Source organism: Jaminaea rosea (genome assembly GCF_003144245.1).
Source record: "Jaminaea rosea strain MCA 5214 unplaced genomic scaffold BDZ90scaffold_6, whole genome shotgun sequence".
NCBI lineage: Eukaryota > Fungi > Basidiomycota > Exobasidiomycetes > Microstromatales > Jaminaea > Jaminaea rosea.
This window is the reverse complement of record NW_020289980.1, coordinates 63,013-80,582: the sequence shown is the minus strand read 5'-3', so window position 1 is coordinate 80,582 and position 17,570 is coordinate 63,013. Positions and strand designations below refer to the sequence as shown.

Genomic DNA, 17,570 nt, shown 5'->3' with positions numbered 1-17,570 from the left:
CGCTGAGCGCCATCGGTGACTTAGCAATTTGAGGGACCGAAGACGAATGGTACGATACCCGTGGGCTGGTAGAGTAAGCATCGCGGCGAGGGTGGCTGCTGCCGTCGGACGCAGATGACTCTCGTCGTGGCTGGTGCTCATCCTCCGTGGACTGAACGACTTGAGCCGCTACGGCTGCAGCTTGCTCATTACCAGCGACGACTGGGTCGGGGAACTCTTCCTCGTCGACAGACAATCCCCACTCTCCGCCAGCCTCGCCGACGAAGCGCGGGTCTTCGCTGACTCGACGAAGGCGACCTTCGCGTACGTCGCGCTTGGTGTAGTAGGAGACTATGTGCAGCTTGCGGCCCGAGGTGGTGGTCATGCTGAAGGATTGCTTGATGAGACCCTCGACCTTGTACTGGTTGGCACGAGGACCATTGATGTCGTGAGCAGAGCGCTTGCGTACCTCAAGCTCACGGTAAGTGAGGAAGCAGCCGCTGACCCGACTTGCACTCCAGCACTTGCCGTCAGTCCATCTTCGCATGCCAGCCTCCTTTTCGTCCCAGACGAAGATACTGCCTGGCTGGATGAGATCCGCTCGCTCTGACTCAAGCAGTCGGCGGTGGATTCGACGAGGCGGCGGCGAGGCTGGAGCGTTCATGCTGCCAGCACCAGAGGCCATGGCCGAGGCGTCACCGGGCAAGTCGCACGCAGCGAGGAGGAGAATGGCATCGGTCGACGTCTTGATGTGACCTCTGTATGTGACGTGGGCGCGATCGACGTCGATGACGTGCCGACGTGCTTGCTGAGGGACGCTAGGGCCAGAAGTCGGCATGCCGTGGTACGAGTCCATCGACTGTGGTGCCATAGGAAGAGGAGATGGCTGATGGCAGGGTCGGGAAAGAGTAGGATAGACGTGTGACACGGGAGCCGTGACGTATGCAGCCGTGGGATGCATCGCTGTGGGCGGAAGCGAAGCCATAGAAGGGTGATGATGAGGGAGAGGGGGATAAGTCGAGTGGTAGCCCATCATAATCGAACGATGGTCCTGCGGAAAATGGCCGAAGGGTTGGCGCTCTGACATGAATAAGCGGAGCGAGTTTGAGGAAGAAAGCCAAGAATGCGGAGCTGGCGAAGGCGAATGGTTGAGGGCAATGAGACGAGCGGTTTATGGTCAGGAAGAAGACTGTCTGAGACGAGGTAATTCAAGACGTCGTGGCAGAAGCTTCTCTGGAAACCCTAGCAGAGCTGTGATTCTCGCTGCTAGCAGAGACGAGTGCTTTCTTCAGGATCAAGTGCGTAGCGGAAACCGGACGCTGTCCTGATGTTGAAGGGTGGGGGGTTGGTAAGAATGGGGTGGGGGGAAGGGAAAGAGATGTAGTAGTAGTGACCACGCAGTAGCCTGGACGATCAAGCCTCTCTCATAGAGTAGCTTCTTTCTCGGCGCCTCTCTCTGCTGACGCCTATGGCGGCAGTCGCGCAGCGGTGAGTGAGGCCAAAGGGGACAGGGCAGGTGCGAGGGGCAGGCAGGGATCGGATCCCGCGCCTTCGCCTTGTGACGCAGCGGCTTGCTACTTCGGCCTCTAGGCCCATTGGTGGCGTTTCGAGCTCAAATTTGAACGGCCGCGGGGATCCAGCGATCGAGAGGCCATCGGCCCTGGGGCCTCAGCAACGCAAGCTTACAAGAAGTAGCAGACATCGGAGAGGCAAGAGAAGACTGTCAGCATTACATGCGACCTCGCGTGCCTCACCTCGCTCGTCGAGCTGGAGATGGCCAAAAGGCCCGCGCGCCGCTGCACCAGAAACGCTGTGTCATGGCGCAGCAGGGCCGGAGCAAAGCCTTATCCCCTCCGCACCTCGACTCAAAGCCCTGTTTCGTTTGCTCCGCTGTCCTCTTCGCAAGCCGCTGAGAAAGAGGCGGCCGATGAAAGATCGTCAGGACGGCGGCAGGCCGTGACTCCCGGCGATGATGACGAGGAACCGGACCGAGGAGCCACTCGACCCTAGCTCGCTGGAAGACTTCCATTGAGCGGGCCCTTCGAGCGGTGGTGTGGGGTTTCGGTCGTCGCTTCATTTCTCAGCAACATCCCTTTGGCTGAAAAGGGCCATGGTCGGGCGTGCCGGGGCATGGTCGTGGAGGGAAATAACTGCCCGCTACGCTGAATGACTTCTCACGAGAATACGCTACTAAAGGCGGGTTAGCCATCAGTCCAGGTCCAGACTTGAACAACTACCCACGTCGGAGACGAATAGTACGAAAGTCGTGGAGCTCTTGGCACGGGTCAAGAGGCGTGTCAAGGGCCACGGCGACGGTAGCGAGGGCGGCGCAACTGTCGTGTGCGGAACGAAGTGGTCACCAGCGAGCAATACGCCGAACGGAAAGCTACGACAGAAAAGCTTGTTTTGTTATCTTCTTCCCATACTCCTGCTCCAAGCGTGAGAACGCTGCGACACACTCGGCATGACCGTAGGCATGACCGAGGCGTAAAGCGGTCGTTTACTCATCTCCGCCTCTCATCTCCCGCTTGTCATTCGCGCGGCCACGATCTGCTTGACAGGCTCGTAAATTTCAAATCAGAATGGGCCGTACCTATGAGAGATACTAGTAAAGTGGGCGTCGAAAGGGCGGATGCATGAGCGACAGGACGGGGTCTCGAGGGGGTGGAGTGGGAGGGCGCTCGGGGCGAAGTCGAAGGCGGGCATATCGCAGACAGCTGAGTTAGAGATGACGATGTGAGAGTGAGATTGAAAGATCGTGTGTATGTCGTGGATCGAATCGAAAAGAGCCGGAGCCTCTGAGTGTATTGTAGACTAGGAGAGGAGCGAGCGGAGGAGGACGCTCGTCGAAGGAGTGTGAGCGGAAAGGACCGAGCGGAAAGCGGAAAGGACCGAGCGGAAAGCGTCGCAGGTAGATCGAGAATATCGAGCCGAAAGATGTAGTCGCCGGGGGTGGTTGTCAGGAGAGATCGGTATCTCCGTCAATGTGATGGCCGAGGCCTCGGCGATGGGGCATTGTGGGAGGAAGGATGACTAGAGTGGGAAAATGTTGCGCAAATGAGTCGCAGTCGTAGAGTGACGGCGAAGAAGATGTTCGATAATAGGCCGTAGAGAGAAAATGAAGCTGCTCGAGTCGAGACGTCGCTGCTCACTGGCCTAGACGTCCGCGTGGTGCAGCGTGACCGAGTTGAACCCGCTGAAGGGGTTGCTCTCCACGGCATCGTCTGCCTCTTCAACCTGTCCTGTCTTCCCGGCCACGGCCGTCATGACCGTCTTTGACGACGACTTGGCGTGACCAGAGCCACCCTTGCCTCCTCCCTGCACACCACTACCACTTCCCGCCGCCGCCGCCGCTGCTGCGGGCGCCTGCTGTCTGTCGAGCTGCAAGCTCCTGCTCTCCCTGACGTTACGGAAATTGATGGCGTCCAGCCCGTTGCTGTACGCGGGCACGATGGGCGGGGTGAGGTTGCGCAGCAAACCCCAAGAGATGGGTGCAAACCACTTGTGCTGCTTGACCTCCGAGGCGCCAGAGTTGGAGCCCATTCGCTTGAGCTCGTCCTTGATGAGCAGCTTACGGATCAAGCTCTTTCCCATCGATGAGATGGGGATGTTGTCGGGGAAACTGACGTCGTTGCGCAGCACATTGGAGAATGTAGCGTTTCGCGAGTTGCCCTTGAAAGGCGTAGTAGCGAAGATCATCTCGTAGATCAAGATACCAAGGGTCCACCAGTCGACCGCACTCGTGTGGCCGCAACCCTTGATCACCTCTGGAGCGATGTATTCCTCTGTGCCGACGAAGGAGTTGGTACGCAGGTCTGCAATGCAGGAGCGCGTGTCGACCAATGGAGCAGAGTTGGGTGTGGCTTGACGGATGACGGCAGGCGCGCCGCCTCGCTGCGTAGCTCGGGCAGAGAGATCGAAGTCGCTGAGCATGACGTGGCCAGACTGGTGAAGAAGAATATTCTCTGGCTTGAGGTCGCGGTAGATGAAGCCCATGAGATGGAGGTATTCGAGCGCCGCAATGACCTCGGCGGCGTAGAAGCGGGCGTCTTCCTCTGGCAGGCACTTGCCTGGCCTCGTCTGCAGCGCTCTAAAGAACTCGCCGCCCATGCAGTATTCCATGCAGAGGTAGAGGTAGTCCTCACTCTGGAAGGAGTGATAGAGCGTCACGATGAAGGGGTGATTCGAGGTAGACAGGATCTCCTGCTCGGCCATGACTCGCTTGATCTTGTTGCGCTTGATCATCTCCTTCTTGGAGAGGACCTTCATCGCAAACAGCTTCTCCGTCTTCTTCTCTCGCACCAGGTATACCTTGCCCACGTCTCCCTTGCCCAGCATCTTGACCTTGCTGAAGCTGCTTGGCCCCACCTCGACGTCGCGCACTTTGATAGAGTTGGCGCTGTATGTACGGTGGAAACTGCCTCTTGAAGATTGTTCACGAAGCGTGGGGCGAGTGGGGGCAGCGTCTGTTGACGTCGATGCTACTTCGTTGGCATGCACGCTGTTGCCGTTGGCTGAGGACGATGCTGCGAGTGGGGACTGCGACGACGAAGAAGCTCCTGCTGCTGCAGCTGCTGAGCCAGAAGGCAAGCCGAGCTGATTGCCTGCTCTGAAGTCGGCCTGCTTGGACTTGTTTGCCGAGTCCTTCTTTGATCGTGAGCCCGAGAAGAGCAGACCGCTCTTGCTCTTAGAGATGCCGCTCTTTGAGCTCTTGCCGCCCTTTTCGAAGTCTTTGCTGCTGAATGAGGTGGCGGTGCTGTCCATTCGTACGGGCGAGCCAGGGAAGAAGCCATCTTGCGCTCTAGCATTGCTCAGCGCTACAGGCTGTGGTGCTTGGCCGCCACCCACGTGAGCTTGCAAGCCATTGGCAGGCTTGGAGTTGCGCGGACCATTTGCCAGGATCTTCTTGACGTCAGGAGCGGACGTGGTACGACGAGCTTGCTGCTGCTGTTGCGGTTGCTGTTGCGAAACAGATGCATTTTGGGCACCGGGCTCATTGGATCCCGCTGATGACGAGCTGTCGAGCGAATGGGGGTCTGCGACTACGGTGCTCCCCTGCATAGGCTGGAAAGCCTGACCGAAGGCAGCGCTCGAAGTCGAGGGGATTTGCGGGAGAACGGGCGGCGCTGCAGCTGCTGCTGTTGAGCTGTGTGATGAGGCTCCCATCGACATTGCACGATGCGGGGCCGCCTGCCCATCCGTTCCCTCGTGCCCAGCATTGCTCGGCTTCCTGCCTACGCTGCCAAACTTCAAGATCTGCTTCCACTTCTTGTCCTTTGATCCCCCCTCTGAAGCTCCGCTGGGAGAACGGTCCTTGAGTGGTGAGGGCGATCCGTTGGAGCCTGTGGCCAGCGAAGCACTGCGGGAAGGGTGACCGCTGAAGAGCGGGTTGGGCTGGTATGTCGGCGAGGCCGGTGCTGTGCGATGATGAGGGTGATGCTGTTGCGAGTCAAAGGTGGCCGTGTGAGAGGAAGTAGGCGAGTACGATGCGCCGCCGGGGACACCAGCGACGGAACCGTTGATCGTCATGGCGAATGGGCCGTGGTGCTAAGTCCGAAGATGGAGTAACGTGGAGATGCTACTGTGACAATGCGGCGGAAGAGCGGCTGCTTGCTGAAAAGGAGGGGAGTGGGAGGGAGGCGGGCAAAGGGGATGCAAAGCGGCGACAGATGGCGGCTCAGCCGGGTAGCGGAGCAGCACGAAGAGAGGGATGCCGGGATGGAGAGCCAAGGCCGAGCGGGGTTGGGGATTCGATTGGAGCGACGACGGGTGGTAGTGGTGGCGGCGATGATAAGGTTTCTCTTGCTGTTGATTGGCCGTCGTCGCGGTCGGCAGTCGTGGGATGTCGGGAAAGGAGGAGAAGGAAGAAGCGCAGCTGCCTCTCTGATGGACAATACGATGGACGAGAGCAACGATCGATGCGATGAGCGTGCGGCACGACTCTGAGCGTCGTCAGGCACCCCACTCTCGCTCTCGCTCTCACTCCCTGTCACTCAGTCGCAACTCGCGCTCGCCGCTGGACGGATTTCAAGGCGGGGCGCGGGCGAGCAGAGCAGTCCAGAGGAAGGCACATTGGCGCAGGGGCGCGGGCGTACGGCTGGCTAAGAGATTCAAGCGGGCGGGGCGGCGGCGGCGGCAGGCAGTCAGTGGGCTGAACAGCTTAGCAGCGGGTGAAGGCCGCGCGACGAAGCGAGAGGGCTCAGGAGAGAGAGAAGAGCAGGCTCACCAAGCTCACAAAATGATTCGAGACGTCGGCGAGCCAATGGTGTTGGGCGGCGAAACGGTCACTGGTCACTAATCACTACGAAAAGCCGTCGAGGCAATAGTAGAAGCAAGCAAGGGCATCCATCCATCACGGGCATTGAAGTCGCGGTCAGCATCATCGTCGATGACAGTGGCGGAGAGAGGAGAAGAGGGGCAGCCAGCATCGTGCGCCCGTCCCTCATCGCCAATCCAGCCACCCTGCATACAATGTTGCAGGAGGGGCCAGGGTCACGCCTCGCTACGGGTCCATCAAGAGCGAGGGCGTCATGAAGAGAAACAGAGTGAGAGATCAAGCGACCCCTAGCCATGCGGTGTAGAGAGAGGAGAATGTGTGTTCTATTCGTGTCATCGTGTGAAGAGGAAGAAGAGACTGCAAACGGAGTGATGAGTGACGGATCATACATAGCTGCTTGCTGCTTCACGCCTACGCCCACGCCTATGCCCGCTCGGCGCCGCTGCGCCATTCCATCCATTCATCGTACGTCCTGGTACACTTGGCGCTCTGGTATCGCCTGACCCTTAGGCTCTTCCTAGTCGACTCTGTGATCCTACCATCCCACCCTGCCTTGCGAATCGCAGAGTCGATTGCCTCTACCTTGGTCCACCCTTGAGCAGGCATGACATCGGGCAGATAGGTGGCTGTGAGGAAGGGTCGCTCTGAGCCGCTGCTCCTGAGCCATTTGCGAGGAGCAGAAGCTGCGGGCGTTGAGGAGCCTGAGGAGGAGGCAGACGAGGAGGAAGGAGTGCCGTCGTTTGCCAGACCCAGGCCTCCGTCGGTCTGCGATGCTAGTTGAGGGTTGGGCAGGTGGATGTAGATGCCGTGTGTGCCGACCTCCCAGTCGAGGTAGTCCTGGCATTCCTCGAAGTCGGTGAGGAGGGAGACTCTGCGGCAGAGGGTGCATACAGCCAGGTCAGCGTCGATGACGAGGGCAAGCAGGCGACTCGCATTGCTCACCCGCACTCTAGTCGAGGCAGCTCCGACTCCGTGATGGGCGAGAAGCGGCGATCCTTGAACGCGCTGCGAATGAACATGAAAAGACCCTCATCAGCAGAAGCTCTGGCGTGGACGATACATCGCGCCTGCGCACCTAGTCTTGGCATAGTCTGCTAGGCCTTCGACGATGGGAAGAGGCTCAAAGCACCCAATACAGCCTCGCAATCTTGGAGTACTCTTGACGAGCTTGCCCAATGTTGAAGATGGATAGATGTTCCAAGTGATGAAGAGGGGACTGCCGTAGCAGAGGGCGGCGACGGTGGGAGGAGGTCATTGGTTAGCGGTGTTTGGGGCGGGCGGTGGCGGCAGCACTCACTACTCGCTTCCTTGATCCTCGAAGGGCACAACAAGATCGCTTCCTGTTCGCTTGAGTGAGGCATTGATCACCTCAAAGCAGTAGTAGCAATGCTCATCGAGTGCAGCCGACTTGGCAGTGGAGGATGACGAGGGAGGAGCCATTCGACGATGCTAGGGTGCGCGCGGGGAGGGAGCAAGACGCTTGGAGGGGAGGGGACGATGCTGTTGCTGAAGTGGCAGCCAAGACGACGAGTCCTGATGTTGATGCTGGGTGGCAGTAAGGTAAGATAGGAGGAGGAGCGGAGAATCGGGACCAGGCTAGCTTGTCATCAAGACATGAAACAGCCTAGGGGCGGAGCAATCGCCGGCCCGTTGTTGCATCTGAGACCAAGCCAGACGACGACGCACAAGCCACCCTCAAAAGGGATGAGTGGGGGCCAGAGAAAGGAAGCTCTGGGCCAAGGATTGCGACACCATTGCACGCTTTTCATTGCGTCTCTATCTCGGTAGTCTACAGCGTGTACTTGGACCTGGCCCTGATGGCCGGCCCATAGCGATACAGGACAAAAGGTATCGGGATCATCAAGACATTGACTCCAGCCAACAGCGCGGATGCCCCTACGGTGCCTAGGCCGTTGTACATCTGCGTGGCGAACAAGGGGAATGCGCCTGCCCAGGCACTGCGAAGGAGCGAGTTGGCACTCATTGCGCTCGCCGCTACGGGCAACCAAGCAGTTGTGGTGTACTGTCGAAGGAGGAACGGAGGAAACAAGGTCAGCAGGCCCTTGTGAGAGCTCCGGTGAACCGAGACTCACCGTGAAGACGCCGGTATACTGCAGGAAGAGGAACATAAAAAGCGGAGCACAAGCAAGAGTCAGCGATTTGTCGTCTTCAGAGGGGGAAAAGATTGTCCTGCTTACGATGAACAGCACGCCAGCGCCAAACGGGACAAGCGCGATGATGGGCGCGATCCAGTGAACATGCGAGTAGCTTGTGAAGGCAAAGATGAACCTGTCAAGAGCATAGCCGAGTCAGCACTAGCACTCGTCCCGTCGATCGAGCCTCTGCACACTCACAAACCAACTGGAGTCAGGAAGGATCCCACCATGCACATCGGCAACCTTGCCTCAGGAGGGGCCTGCCCGCCATTCCTCGCCGCGGCGCGACGATACACCTTGGACCAATATGGAATGGTCATATAAGCAAAGACAATGCCAACGCTCTGCCCCAGGAATGCTAGACCAGTCTGCGGTGCCGTGAAGCCATGCTGCTGCTCAAAGACGATGGGGAAGGCCTCGAAGAGGAGGTACAGGATCCCTAGGAGTAACGCCGACCAGATGCAGAGGAGCAGAAGCATAGGCTCCAAGGCGAGTAGCATGGGTACCCTCGTGATAAACATGACCATTTGCCGCTTGAAGTCCATGTCCTTGACAGCCTGCTCCTGTTGGCTGTACAGCTTCTCATTGCCCGTTTCTTTCCTCAACTTGCGCGCTCGTAGCGTGAGCAGCTTGGGCGCGTACGTCTCCGGTGAGAGGAAGGCGACTGCCAACAGCTGACAGAAGGTCCATATAATGGTGGTCCAGAAGCACCAGTTCCAGCGCGTGTAGGTGCTGATGAAGTTGCCGATCAGGGGCCCGAAAGAGGGCCCCAGGAAGGGCGAGGCGGAGTAGAAGCACATGGGTGTGAAGAGGTCGTTGGGAGAATAGAGGTCCGCTGACGTGACAAGATGACAGATGGATCAGGAAAGTGACCAGAGGGTCGCAAAGCGTGGTCAGACTCACCTACTGTTCCACCACTGACGGAGAGAAAGGCGGATCCCGTCAGGCCGCAGAGGAAGCGGAAGATCATGAAGACGGGCGCGCTGCGGGCGAGAGTCGTGCACATGAAAGGTGTGCTCCAGTCAGTAATGAAGGGGCGTCAATACGATAGCGCGGGTGCCTTCACTCTCACTCACTTGTTCGCAAACGCCACCGGAAATTGAAAGAGCCAAAAGCTCGTCAGGGCCACAATGTAGATGGGCTTCCTGCCGAACACCTCACTCGCCGGTCCCAATAGCAACGGTCCCAGACCCAAACCGGCGACGAACAGGCTCAATCCCAAGATGGCCACTTCCCTCGATATGCCGAAGTCGGTAGAGATGTAGTCGAAAGTAGAGGTGACGATACTCGAGTTGAGAGTGACGCAGAAGGAGCAGGTAGAGATAATTACCATGGTGAGCCACTTTTTCGCTGGAGACCAGTTCTTGGGATTCTCCGGATCGTCAGATCCATGCCAGTCGACTAGATTCGGGTCTTGGCGGGGTTGTTTCTCTGATGATTGGGACGGCGGCGTCGGTGGGGATGATGTCGAGGGTACGTCTTGTGAGGATGAAGACGGGCTGCCGGCCCTCGACCTATTTCCTGAACCAGTGCTGCGGCCCTCCTCGAGCCGCTTGGCTAAAGATGGGCCATTGTCCTCCTGTCCACCTTTCGCTCCGTGCTCAACCTCCGTCATGCTACCCGGCGCTGTAGAAGGTGAAGGGGCTGAGGAGCGGCGATGTCTCTCGTCTTGTGGGCGCAGACTAGCCCCTGCGGCTGACGAGCTCATTGTGGCCGCTATACCGTGCTGATCAGCGGTAAGGAAGGGCAATTTGCGCGCCTTCTCTGCAGTAGAGATGGATGAGATGGAAGAGAGACGAAGATAAATTGAGGTAGACGGGTGTCACTCCTACAACGCGAGGCACGGAGCTAAGCGCCAGTTGCATATTGAAGGTGAGAAATCGGCACATGACTGGCGTCGGTCCGCCGCCACTCGAGCCGCCTATCCGGCACGTCGGCCATCACGGCAACTGGGAGAGAAGACCCAGAAATGTCCGAAGGCGCGTCCGAATATGACTCAAGGTTCCCTCCTCAATACCACATGACAAGCCTGGCGCAAGCAGAAATGCATTGACGTGACGATTTGGATGAATGAACACACATTGCGAGTTCAGTCGCCTCAACACGATGCGCATCATCGTCTCGGCTAAAGATACAAGTCCTCCACACTCATGTTAGCCATGAAAGTCCACACGCCTTCGACTCCCAAATCGGCCGGATCATCCTTAACGCTGACCTCTGGTCTCTCGACGCCGTCTTCGCCCTTGACCGGTCCGCCTTGGAAGACCATCTGCCCCAAGCCGAGGGAGAGCTTGAGCATATTGGGCGCAGGAGAGAAATGGACTAGCTCGGCGGGAGTGATCGCCGTGCTGGGCGACGACGGTGCGCTGTCCTCGGGGTTGACGCTGGCGCCCCGCACGCCTATGTCCCGAATGATGTTCTCCGCAGCTACGTCCGCCATGCCCCATGCTTGGTAGCCGGCATTCAAAGACCCAAAGGCATCAGCCACGTCGCCAATGGCGTACACATTGGGGATACGGCCCAATTTCTCTGCCGGCCTCTCCTCCCCCTCCATCCCATGCTCATCGAGGTGTCCTTCCTGCCTCTCATCCAAGTCGCCACCTGCAGCCTTCTTGTCCAGGAAACAGTCGCAATCTCCACAAGGTGGTGTAGCGTCGAATGGACCCGGAGCGGCCTGATCGGGAGGAGGAAGGGCGACCTGAAGTGTTCGATGGACTCGGATGAGGCGTGTGTGCGGATCGACGGAAGTGGGGGACAAGGAGGCGAGGAGGGAGCTGTTTGGCTGTTGACCGGTGCAGAGCATTAGGAGGTCGCAAAGCAACTCACGTCCGCCAGTTGTACGGACACGTTTCCAGCCTTGGTGGTGGGCGTCGCTCGGCTGGCGGATCGGGTGTACGTCACCGTCGACCTCGTCCTCGGCCAGAGGGGCAGTTGTGGAGCCTTTAGGACAACCTTCGGTGAGGGCGAGTCGTTCGCCAAGGACGAGCTTGACGCCGAGCTCTTCGAGTCGTGCCTTGGCCACTTCGTGAATGCGCTCGTCGAAGTTGGGGAGCAATCTCTGCCGTGAGTGGATGAGCGTCACGTCCTTCTCCGGGTATACGCTCTTGATGTCCGTCGCATATTCGACTCCCAGCGCCCCGCCTCCAACCAGCACGACACGCTGTGCATCTCGTATCTGCTCTTGCGTATGACGCATCCACGAGACACCTTCCTTCTTCGTGCGCGAGGCCGACGTGGTGCGCAGCGGATCAGGCAGGTGCGAGCCGAGCGCGTAGATGAGGTGAGTGTAAGGGATGGAAAGGGAGTCGATGCTCCAGAGATTGCGACGAGATTGCGATCCTTCTGAGCCTTGGCCGGAGGAAGGCGAGGTAGGAGTAACGATGACGTGAGAGTCGGTGATGCTGGTGACCGTAGCCTGAAGCACGACGTGCGGCTCTGCGTCCTCAAAGCCGCCGTCCGCGGAGGAAGCTGCTCCATCCTCTGCTGGCGCTTGTTCGCTTAGGGTCAAGCCCTCCTTGACATCCTCTCCCAGCCGCTCAACCCTGATTTCCGGCCTACCCATCTTCTCCTCGTCATGCGCCAACACCTGCGCGTCCTCGAGGATGCCCTGCTCCATCGCCTTGTTCCCAGCGTCGTGAGCCGGATCACGTGCCGATGAGTGGTCGCCCGAGGAGGAAGGAGCAGAGCCTGTTGTGACATCGCTGTTGACCGTATCGTGGTCGAAGAGGGAGTCCCCGCCACGACTGCTGTTGCTACGGCTACTGCGATTCTCGTCGTCTGAGCTCGATGAGCCGCTTCCTCTCCCGCGAGACAGAGATGATGAAGACGATGAGGGAGCCTCCGCTTGTGGGGCAAGAGCATCTCCACTCCCTGAACCCATCTCTAGCACGCTTCCCCCGCTGCGAGGAGCAGAGCTCGCCGGGGGTTGTGGTGGTGGCGCTGTGCCCCTCGCCTTATCCTCACGACGACGACGCTTTGGCGCTGAACCAAAGATGGACGAATAAGGGATAAAGGCTTTGTGTTCGTGTCCTTGCAGAACAGAGAAGCGCGGGAAGACGTAGAGGTCTGCAATGGCAGGAGAGGGGATGAGTGAGCATACATACATTGAGCGAGAGCCCTGAAGGGTTTTGCAGCGAACTCACGATTAAAGTGGCTATTCCTCTCGATAAGGATAACGCGATGTGATGGTGGAAGCTTCTGTGCGAGGACTGAAGCGGCATGCATACCGCCGTAGCTTCCCCCGAGGACAACGACGTTCTTGGTGGAGGAGTTCTCGACGCCATGATAGTCGCGTGGCTGGCGGGGAGGCGACATCGTCGTGGAAGACGACTTCTTCCTCCTGCCGCCCAGAGAGATGCTAGCAGAGGCAGCAGCTGCTGTGACACCTCGACTGCTCCCTTCACCTACGTCGAGGTGGGAGGCCATCTTGGGGAGCGAGGAGGAGGTGGGGCCAAGACCGAATGCAGCAGCGGCGGTCGTCAGCCGCGATCGCAGCAGGAGTGGCGACGCAATGGTTGCCGGCGAGCAGATGCTGTTGCGCTGGGCTAGATGATAGGAGTGAGGCTATGACGGTATCGAATGACGATGTGTCGAATGAGTGTGTGTGTGTACCTTTGCTGCCTGATGAGGATGAAACGAGGTTCAAAGAATGAACGAAGGTGTGGGGCGGATGCCAATGAGAGAGAGAGAGAGAGAGGGCGAGCCTAACCTCAGCCTCGGCCTGCTCTGCCCTGCCCTGTTTGACTTCCAGGCTTGGCGGCCACCACTTTCAAGCCCTTTGTCCGCCCCGCCCCGATCCACGCCACGCCTGTCAGTGGCAACTGAGGCTCAACCGGGCGGAGGGACCGTCGCCCGCGCGCCACCCACGGCACAAGGCAGTCAAGGGCCGCCTATCTGATTGGGTTTGGGCGGCCAGAACGACAGTCGAGGGACCGAAATTGCGAGCACGAGGGGGGACCGCGACGCCGCCGCCAGCCGACTGCTGGTGCTGCTGCGAAGAAATCTTTCATCGTGCGCATCGTTGTGCAAAGTGCGAGCTACAAAATAGAGGATACATGAGCTTGTGTTGATGGGTCTATATCTTCTTGAGTCACTTCTCCTCCCAGCGGTGTCACCTCTGGGGCTGGCCCTGCTGCTGCACCCCTCTTCCCCCGCCAACGACCGCTCCAGCACTCGCAGCAGCCGTCGTAGCTGAATTCAAGGAGTCCAGGTAGCGCTGCGTGAACATGGCCCACGCTTCGCCATTCTCCGAGCTCAGCGGCATCTGAGACCAATAGTTGGCGTCGTTGATCTCGAAGAGCTGCTGCTCGGGAAGGACGGAACGCGCCGCACTGACGTCGTTGGCTATGTCGGCCAGGAGGGATACGGAGGAAAGGTCTGTGGGCCCAGCGCCGCCGTTGATGAAGGGTCCCGGACCACTGTTGAGCGGACCGCCACCAACGGCATTCTGGTCGACAGATGGGAGGTAATTGGGTATGTTTGGGTTGTTTGTCGTTGATGCTGCGAAGCCGTCGATGTTGTTGTTGCTGCTCCCGCTGCCTCCTACCCCGCTGCTAAAGTCCATGGCAGACATGATGCCGCCAGGCATACCACCGCTACCAGCCTGCTCTTGAGACATCGCCTGATGTTGCTGCTGCTGCTGCTGGTGCTGCTGCCCCTCGCTCACCCTCTCCAGCCCCGTGCCCTGCAGATCCGCCTCCAGACACTCCCCCAAGTGCCTCAAAATAGTCAACTGCAGCCTCGCACTAGTCCACGTCCCGCTCATCACCCCGAGATGATCAATCAGCTCCTTCAACCGCATCTTAGCAGCCTGAGCCTGCTCCACCTCCTTACTCGTCGTATTCCCCAATAGGATAGTCGCAGCAGTAAAGACGCAATAGATGATCGTGGTGCTCAACTTCTTGAAACCGTGCTGCGACTTGTACAACGAGATCAAGCGCGCAATCTCACTCGCACTCTCCGTGCAAGCGCCGTGCGGGTTGGGCAGCCCTGACTTGGGGGAAGGTTGCTTGAGCATGTGTGGCCTGTAGGCGAGGACGCGGATGGCGTGGAACCACATCTGCTGGACTAGGACGTGCTGGAAGACTGGGCGATCCCCTACCACGCGCAGATGAGAGGGGAGGGAGCGTTGCCATTCTTCAAGGCGGGCGTGGAGGGCTGCGAGGGTGACTTCCCACGATGCGGCCTGCTGTTGCCCCTGCCCTGACAGAAGGCCAGCACCGCGTTCGTACCCTGGTCGGACGACGTTGTACTGTGCGAAGATCTCCTCGCAGACCGTCGCGAGGGTGCTGCCTGCCAGGAGATGGGAAAGACAGCGACCGGGCTGACCAGAGAGGCATTGCGCTGCGGGCGAGTTGGAGGCCGAGATCCAGGGTACAAATTCCTCTGGCCCGTCGACGTCGAAGAAGGGCGCGTCCGACTCTGCGAAGCGCAGCACGCAGGGACGACCAAGCATGGCCGAGTTGGTCTTGTCGAGGATGTAGATGCACCACCAGAGGCGCAGACGCGCTTGCCACTCATCGGCGGGGAGGCCGCGCGAACGTAGGTCACGATGAAGGCCTATGTCGAGGGCGACGCGACAGGCGGACATGGCGTATTGAGCACTGCTGCTTGATCGACCATCGCCGTTCTCTCGTAGCGACATGAGCACCATTGCTTGGGCAGCTTCCACCGTAGACTCGTTGTCCGCGCGCAACAGCCAATGTCGCGTGCGCAGCGCATAGAGGTCCGTGAGCTTCTCGACTGTCAGCAGGCCGCCTGCATCGTCCGGGATGGATGGAAGTGGGCCATCGCGTTCGGCGTCCCAAATCTTGGAGGCGAGGGCCATTGCAGCGTTGTAGAGGAGCGGATGGCGCTCCTTGTCAACGCGTGGCTGGCCATTGAAGAGGGGTAATGACTCGCGAAGGAGTAGCGGCCAGTGACAGGAGATGATCTGCCACCAGATGGACCAGATGGTCGCTTCGACGGCGTCTGGCACTTCAGGATAGCGGAGCAGGCGGGTCGACTCGCTATTCTTGTCGAGAAGTGATTGGGCGATTGCTTCTGACGGTCTACGACTGAGAGCGCGTGCGTGAGATGCCGTTCGCGAAATGATGCCGCGAGGAGGTTGCTCGCCGCCGCCGGCGCCGCTTCCTGCCATGCCTGGTCGGACGCTCAGCGCAAAGGAGGAAGGCGATGTCGAGCCGGAGTAGGGCCCACCGGAGTCGAGACCCGAAGGCGAGTCGAGGATGTTGTGCGAGCGCTGTCGCCCAAAGTCAAGTATCCCCGACGTCCCACCACGGAAACGCGGCCGTGTTGGACCACCAGAGACGTCCGGAATAGCCATGAAGGACCCTCTCTGCAGGTCGACGGGGGGTAGCGACCCGCTTGGCATATGTCTGGCTGCAGATGGCGGGGGAGGGAAAGGCGAGGAGGCGCCTTGCTGTTGTTGGGGCGGCACGGGCGGCATTGGCAGCAGAGGCGGGGGCGGAGGAGCCGGAGGGAGCAGCTGACGCGGTGAGGGCGGTGGATAGCCATTGCCGTACTGCTGAAGGGGCGGGTATGAAGGTGGGTATGCGTTGGGATTGTGGACTGGGAAGGGGCCTGCTGCATTCATGTTGCTGCGTAGATCTTGCTGCGGAGGCTGCGGAGGCTGGGCTGCGAATGGTGGGTACGAGTGTGGCTGTGGTTGGTTGGAGGGGAATCCAAAGGGAAGCGGCGGAGGCGGTGGGCCAGCATGCTGCATGCTCGAGCCGCCAGTTGTGGTTCTCGATCGCGGCGAGTTGGGATTGTTCGACGACATAGAAGGCGGCGGCGGCGCTGCGATATCGTGCCCAGTCGTTCCATCCTCTGGCCTTTGCCTGGAATTGGCATTCTTGTTGGGACCTCTTGTGGAGCCCTTCGGTGGTCCACGCTTCTTTGGTTGGCCATATTCGCAGTGCTCTCCGGTACGGACGCAGGTGATGCAGGGTAGTTGCCCGTCGCACTGCGGGCGTGGGGAGGAGGAGAGAAGCGTGTCAGTCTGGATTCCACGAGATGTTTCCACTCTTGGTGTCAGCCTTGCTCACCTTGACACGCTTGAGTCCGCAGCTCTTGCACGCCTGCTGTATTCTCTGTCGCTTCTTGCCAGGCTCATCGAGGGAATCGTCGCCTCCTCGCGAATGATCAGGCGATGACTTGGCCGAGCTGCCCTGATAGGCTCCTGCACCACTGATAGACGTCTCTCCGTATCGCGGCTGTTGTTGATGCTGATGCTGATGCTGGTACTGGTGGCCATGCCCAGTAAAGGGCCCTGACGATCTTCCAGCCTGCTGCTGCATCATTGTCGTCGTAGTCGACAATGGCAGCGGCGGCTTGTCTTCTCTGGTGGAGGAAGATCTAGTAGCAGGAGAGGGAGATGGTGTGATGTGACGCAATGTTGTCCATCTGAGACCGGGACGTTTTCAGGACGAGGCGAGACAACACGAGGAGGAGGGCGCAAGTGAGATGGATGATAGGATAAAACAAACGGAGGGTTGATGAGATGAGATGAGATGAGGTGAGATGGCCAAGGGTCTCTTGCTGCGCGATTGTCGCGCTCGCGGCCAGAAAATCGATTGTCGTCCGCGTTGACTTCGTCCGATGAATGACTGGATGGATGACCTTGGGTCCACTCTGCATTTCTTTCCCCGCTCACGTCTAACGAGGGGCCAACTTGGGCTGCTGCAGAGGGCGAGAATTCACCTGGAAAAGATCAGCCCGTGGGCGCAGCCAGGCGGCGGCGGCGGCGGAGGACGAGGCCGATGTGCACTCGTGCGGGCGTGGTGGAGGCACCAGACGCAGACGCAGACGCAGAACGGGGAGCAGCGGCAAAAGCAAGACGAGGACGAGCATCTGCTTGCTCGCGCAAGCTGCTGCTCCTTGACGTTTGCCATTTTCAAGCCCATTAGATCGTTTCCCAGGAAGCACCCAGACGTCATCGCCCTTTAGCATCGTCATTCATGGCATCAGAAGGAGGCGGTAGCCAGGAGGGCGAGGAGAAGGAGAAGAAGAAGGCGGTGCAGAGCCAACACTCGCAACTCGACGACGAGGTAGCATCACACATAGTCAGGCCACATGACGGCCATGGTACCGCGGGCAGCAGCATTGACATCATCTCAGCCGCCGCTGCTACGGATAGCATCGACTTCGATGACCTGGAC

General features: G+C 59.3%; 6 protein-coding genes across 6 annotated transcripts; all 6 read right to left on the bottom strand.

Moving 5' to 3' along the window:
- Positions 1-265: 265 nt before the first annotated feature.
- BDZ90DRAFT_213623 (hypothetical protein) lies at positions 266-745 on the bottom strand (the record flags this gene model as incomplete). The annotated part of the gene is made up of 2 exons (XM_025504173.1): positions 266-630; positions 679-745. Coding segments are annotated over 2 exons (432 nt in total), but the record flags the coding sequence as incomplete, so codon positions are not given.
- A 2,390-nt stretch (positions 746-3,135) lies between these two features.
- Positions 3,136-5,508, bottom strand: BDZ90DRAFT_226953 (Pkinase-domain-containing protein; the record flags this gene model as incomplete). The annotated part of the gene is made up of 1 exon (XM_025504731.1): positions 3,136-5,508. The coding sequence occupies one exon, from the start codon at positions 5,506-5,508 to the stop codon at positions 3,136-3,138; it is 2,373 nt and encodes a 790-aa protein (XP_025362215.1).
- Positions 5,509-6,562: 1,054 nt separating this feature from the next.
- On the bottom strand, positions 6,563-7,871 carry BDZ90DRAFT_232032 (hypothetical protein). The gene is made up of 4 exons (XM_025506096.1): positions 7,554-7,871; positions 7,332-7,472; positions 7,199-7,261; positions 6,563-7,127 (listed from the first exon to the last, which is right to left on the bottom strand). Exons 1-4 carry the CDS (start codon positions 7,694-7,696, stop codon positions 6,680-6,682), a joined length of 795 nt encoding a protein of 264 aa, XP_025362214.1. The 5' UTR covers positions 7,697-7,871; the 3' UTR covers positions 6,563-6,679.
- A 174-nt stretch (positions 7,872-8,045) lies between these two features.
- BDZ90DRAFT_220131 (MFS general substrate transporter) lies at positions 8,046-10,027 on the bottom strand (the record flags this gene model as incomplete). Its single annotated transcript, XM_025504422.1, has 6 exons — positions 8,046-8,279; positions 8,350-8,367; positions 8,455-8,545; positions 8,611-9,247; positions 9,316-9,395; positions 9,489-10,027. 6 exons carry the CDS (start codon positions 10,025-10,027, stop codon positions 8,046-8,048), a joined length of 1,599 nt encoding a protein of 532 aa, XP_025362213.1.
- A 510-nt stretch (positions 10,028-10,537) lies between these two features.
- On the bottom strand, positions 10,538-12,726 carry BDZ90DRAFT_219934 (FAD/NAD(P)-binding domain-containing protein; the record flags this gene model as incomplete). The annotated part of the gene is made up of 2 exons (XM_025504419.1): positions 10,538-12,477; positions 12,555-12,726. 2 exons carry the CDS (start codon positions 12,724-12,726, stop codon positions 10,538-10,540), a joined length of 2,112 nt encoding a protein of 703 aa, XP_025362212.1.
- A 672-nt stretch (positions 12,727-13,398) lies between these two features.
- BDZ90DRAFT_279390 (hypothetical protein) lies at positions 13,399-17,007 on the bottom strand. Its single transcript, XM_025509167.1, has 2 exons — positions 16,458-17,007; positions 13,399-16,375 (listed from the first exon to the last, which is right to left on the bottom strand). The coding sequence occupies exons 1-2, from the start codon at positions 16,710-16,712 to the stop codon at positions 13,523-13,525; spliced, it is 3,108 nt and encodes a 1,035-aa protein (XP_025362211.1). The 5' UTR covers positions 16,713-17,007; the 3' UTR covers positions 13,399-13,522.
- Between the last annotated feature and the right edge of the window lie 563 nt (positions 17,008-17,570).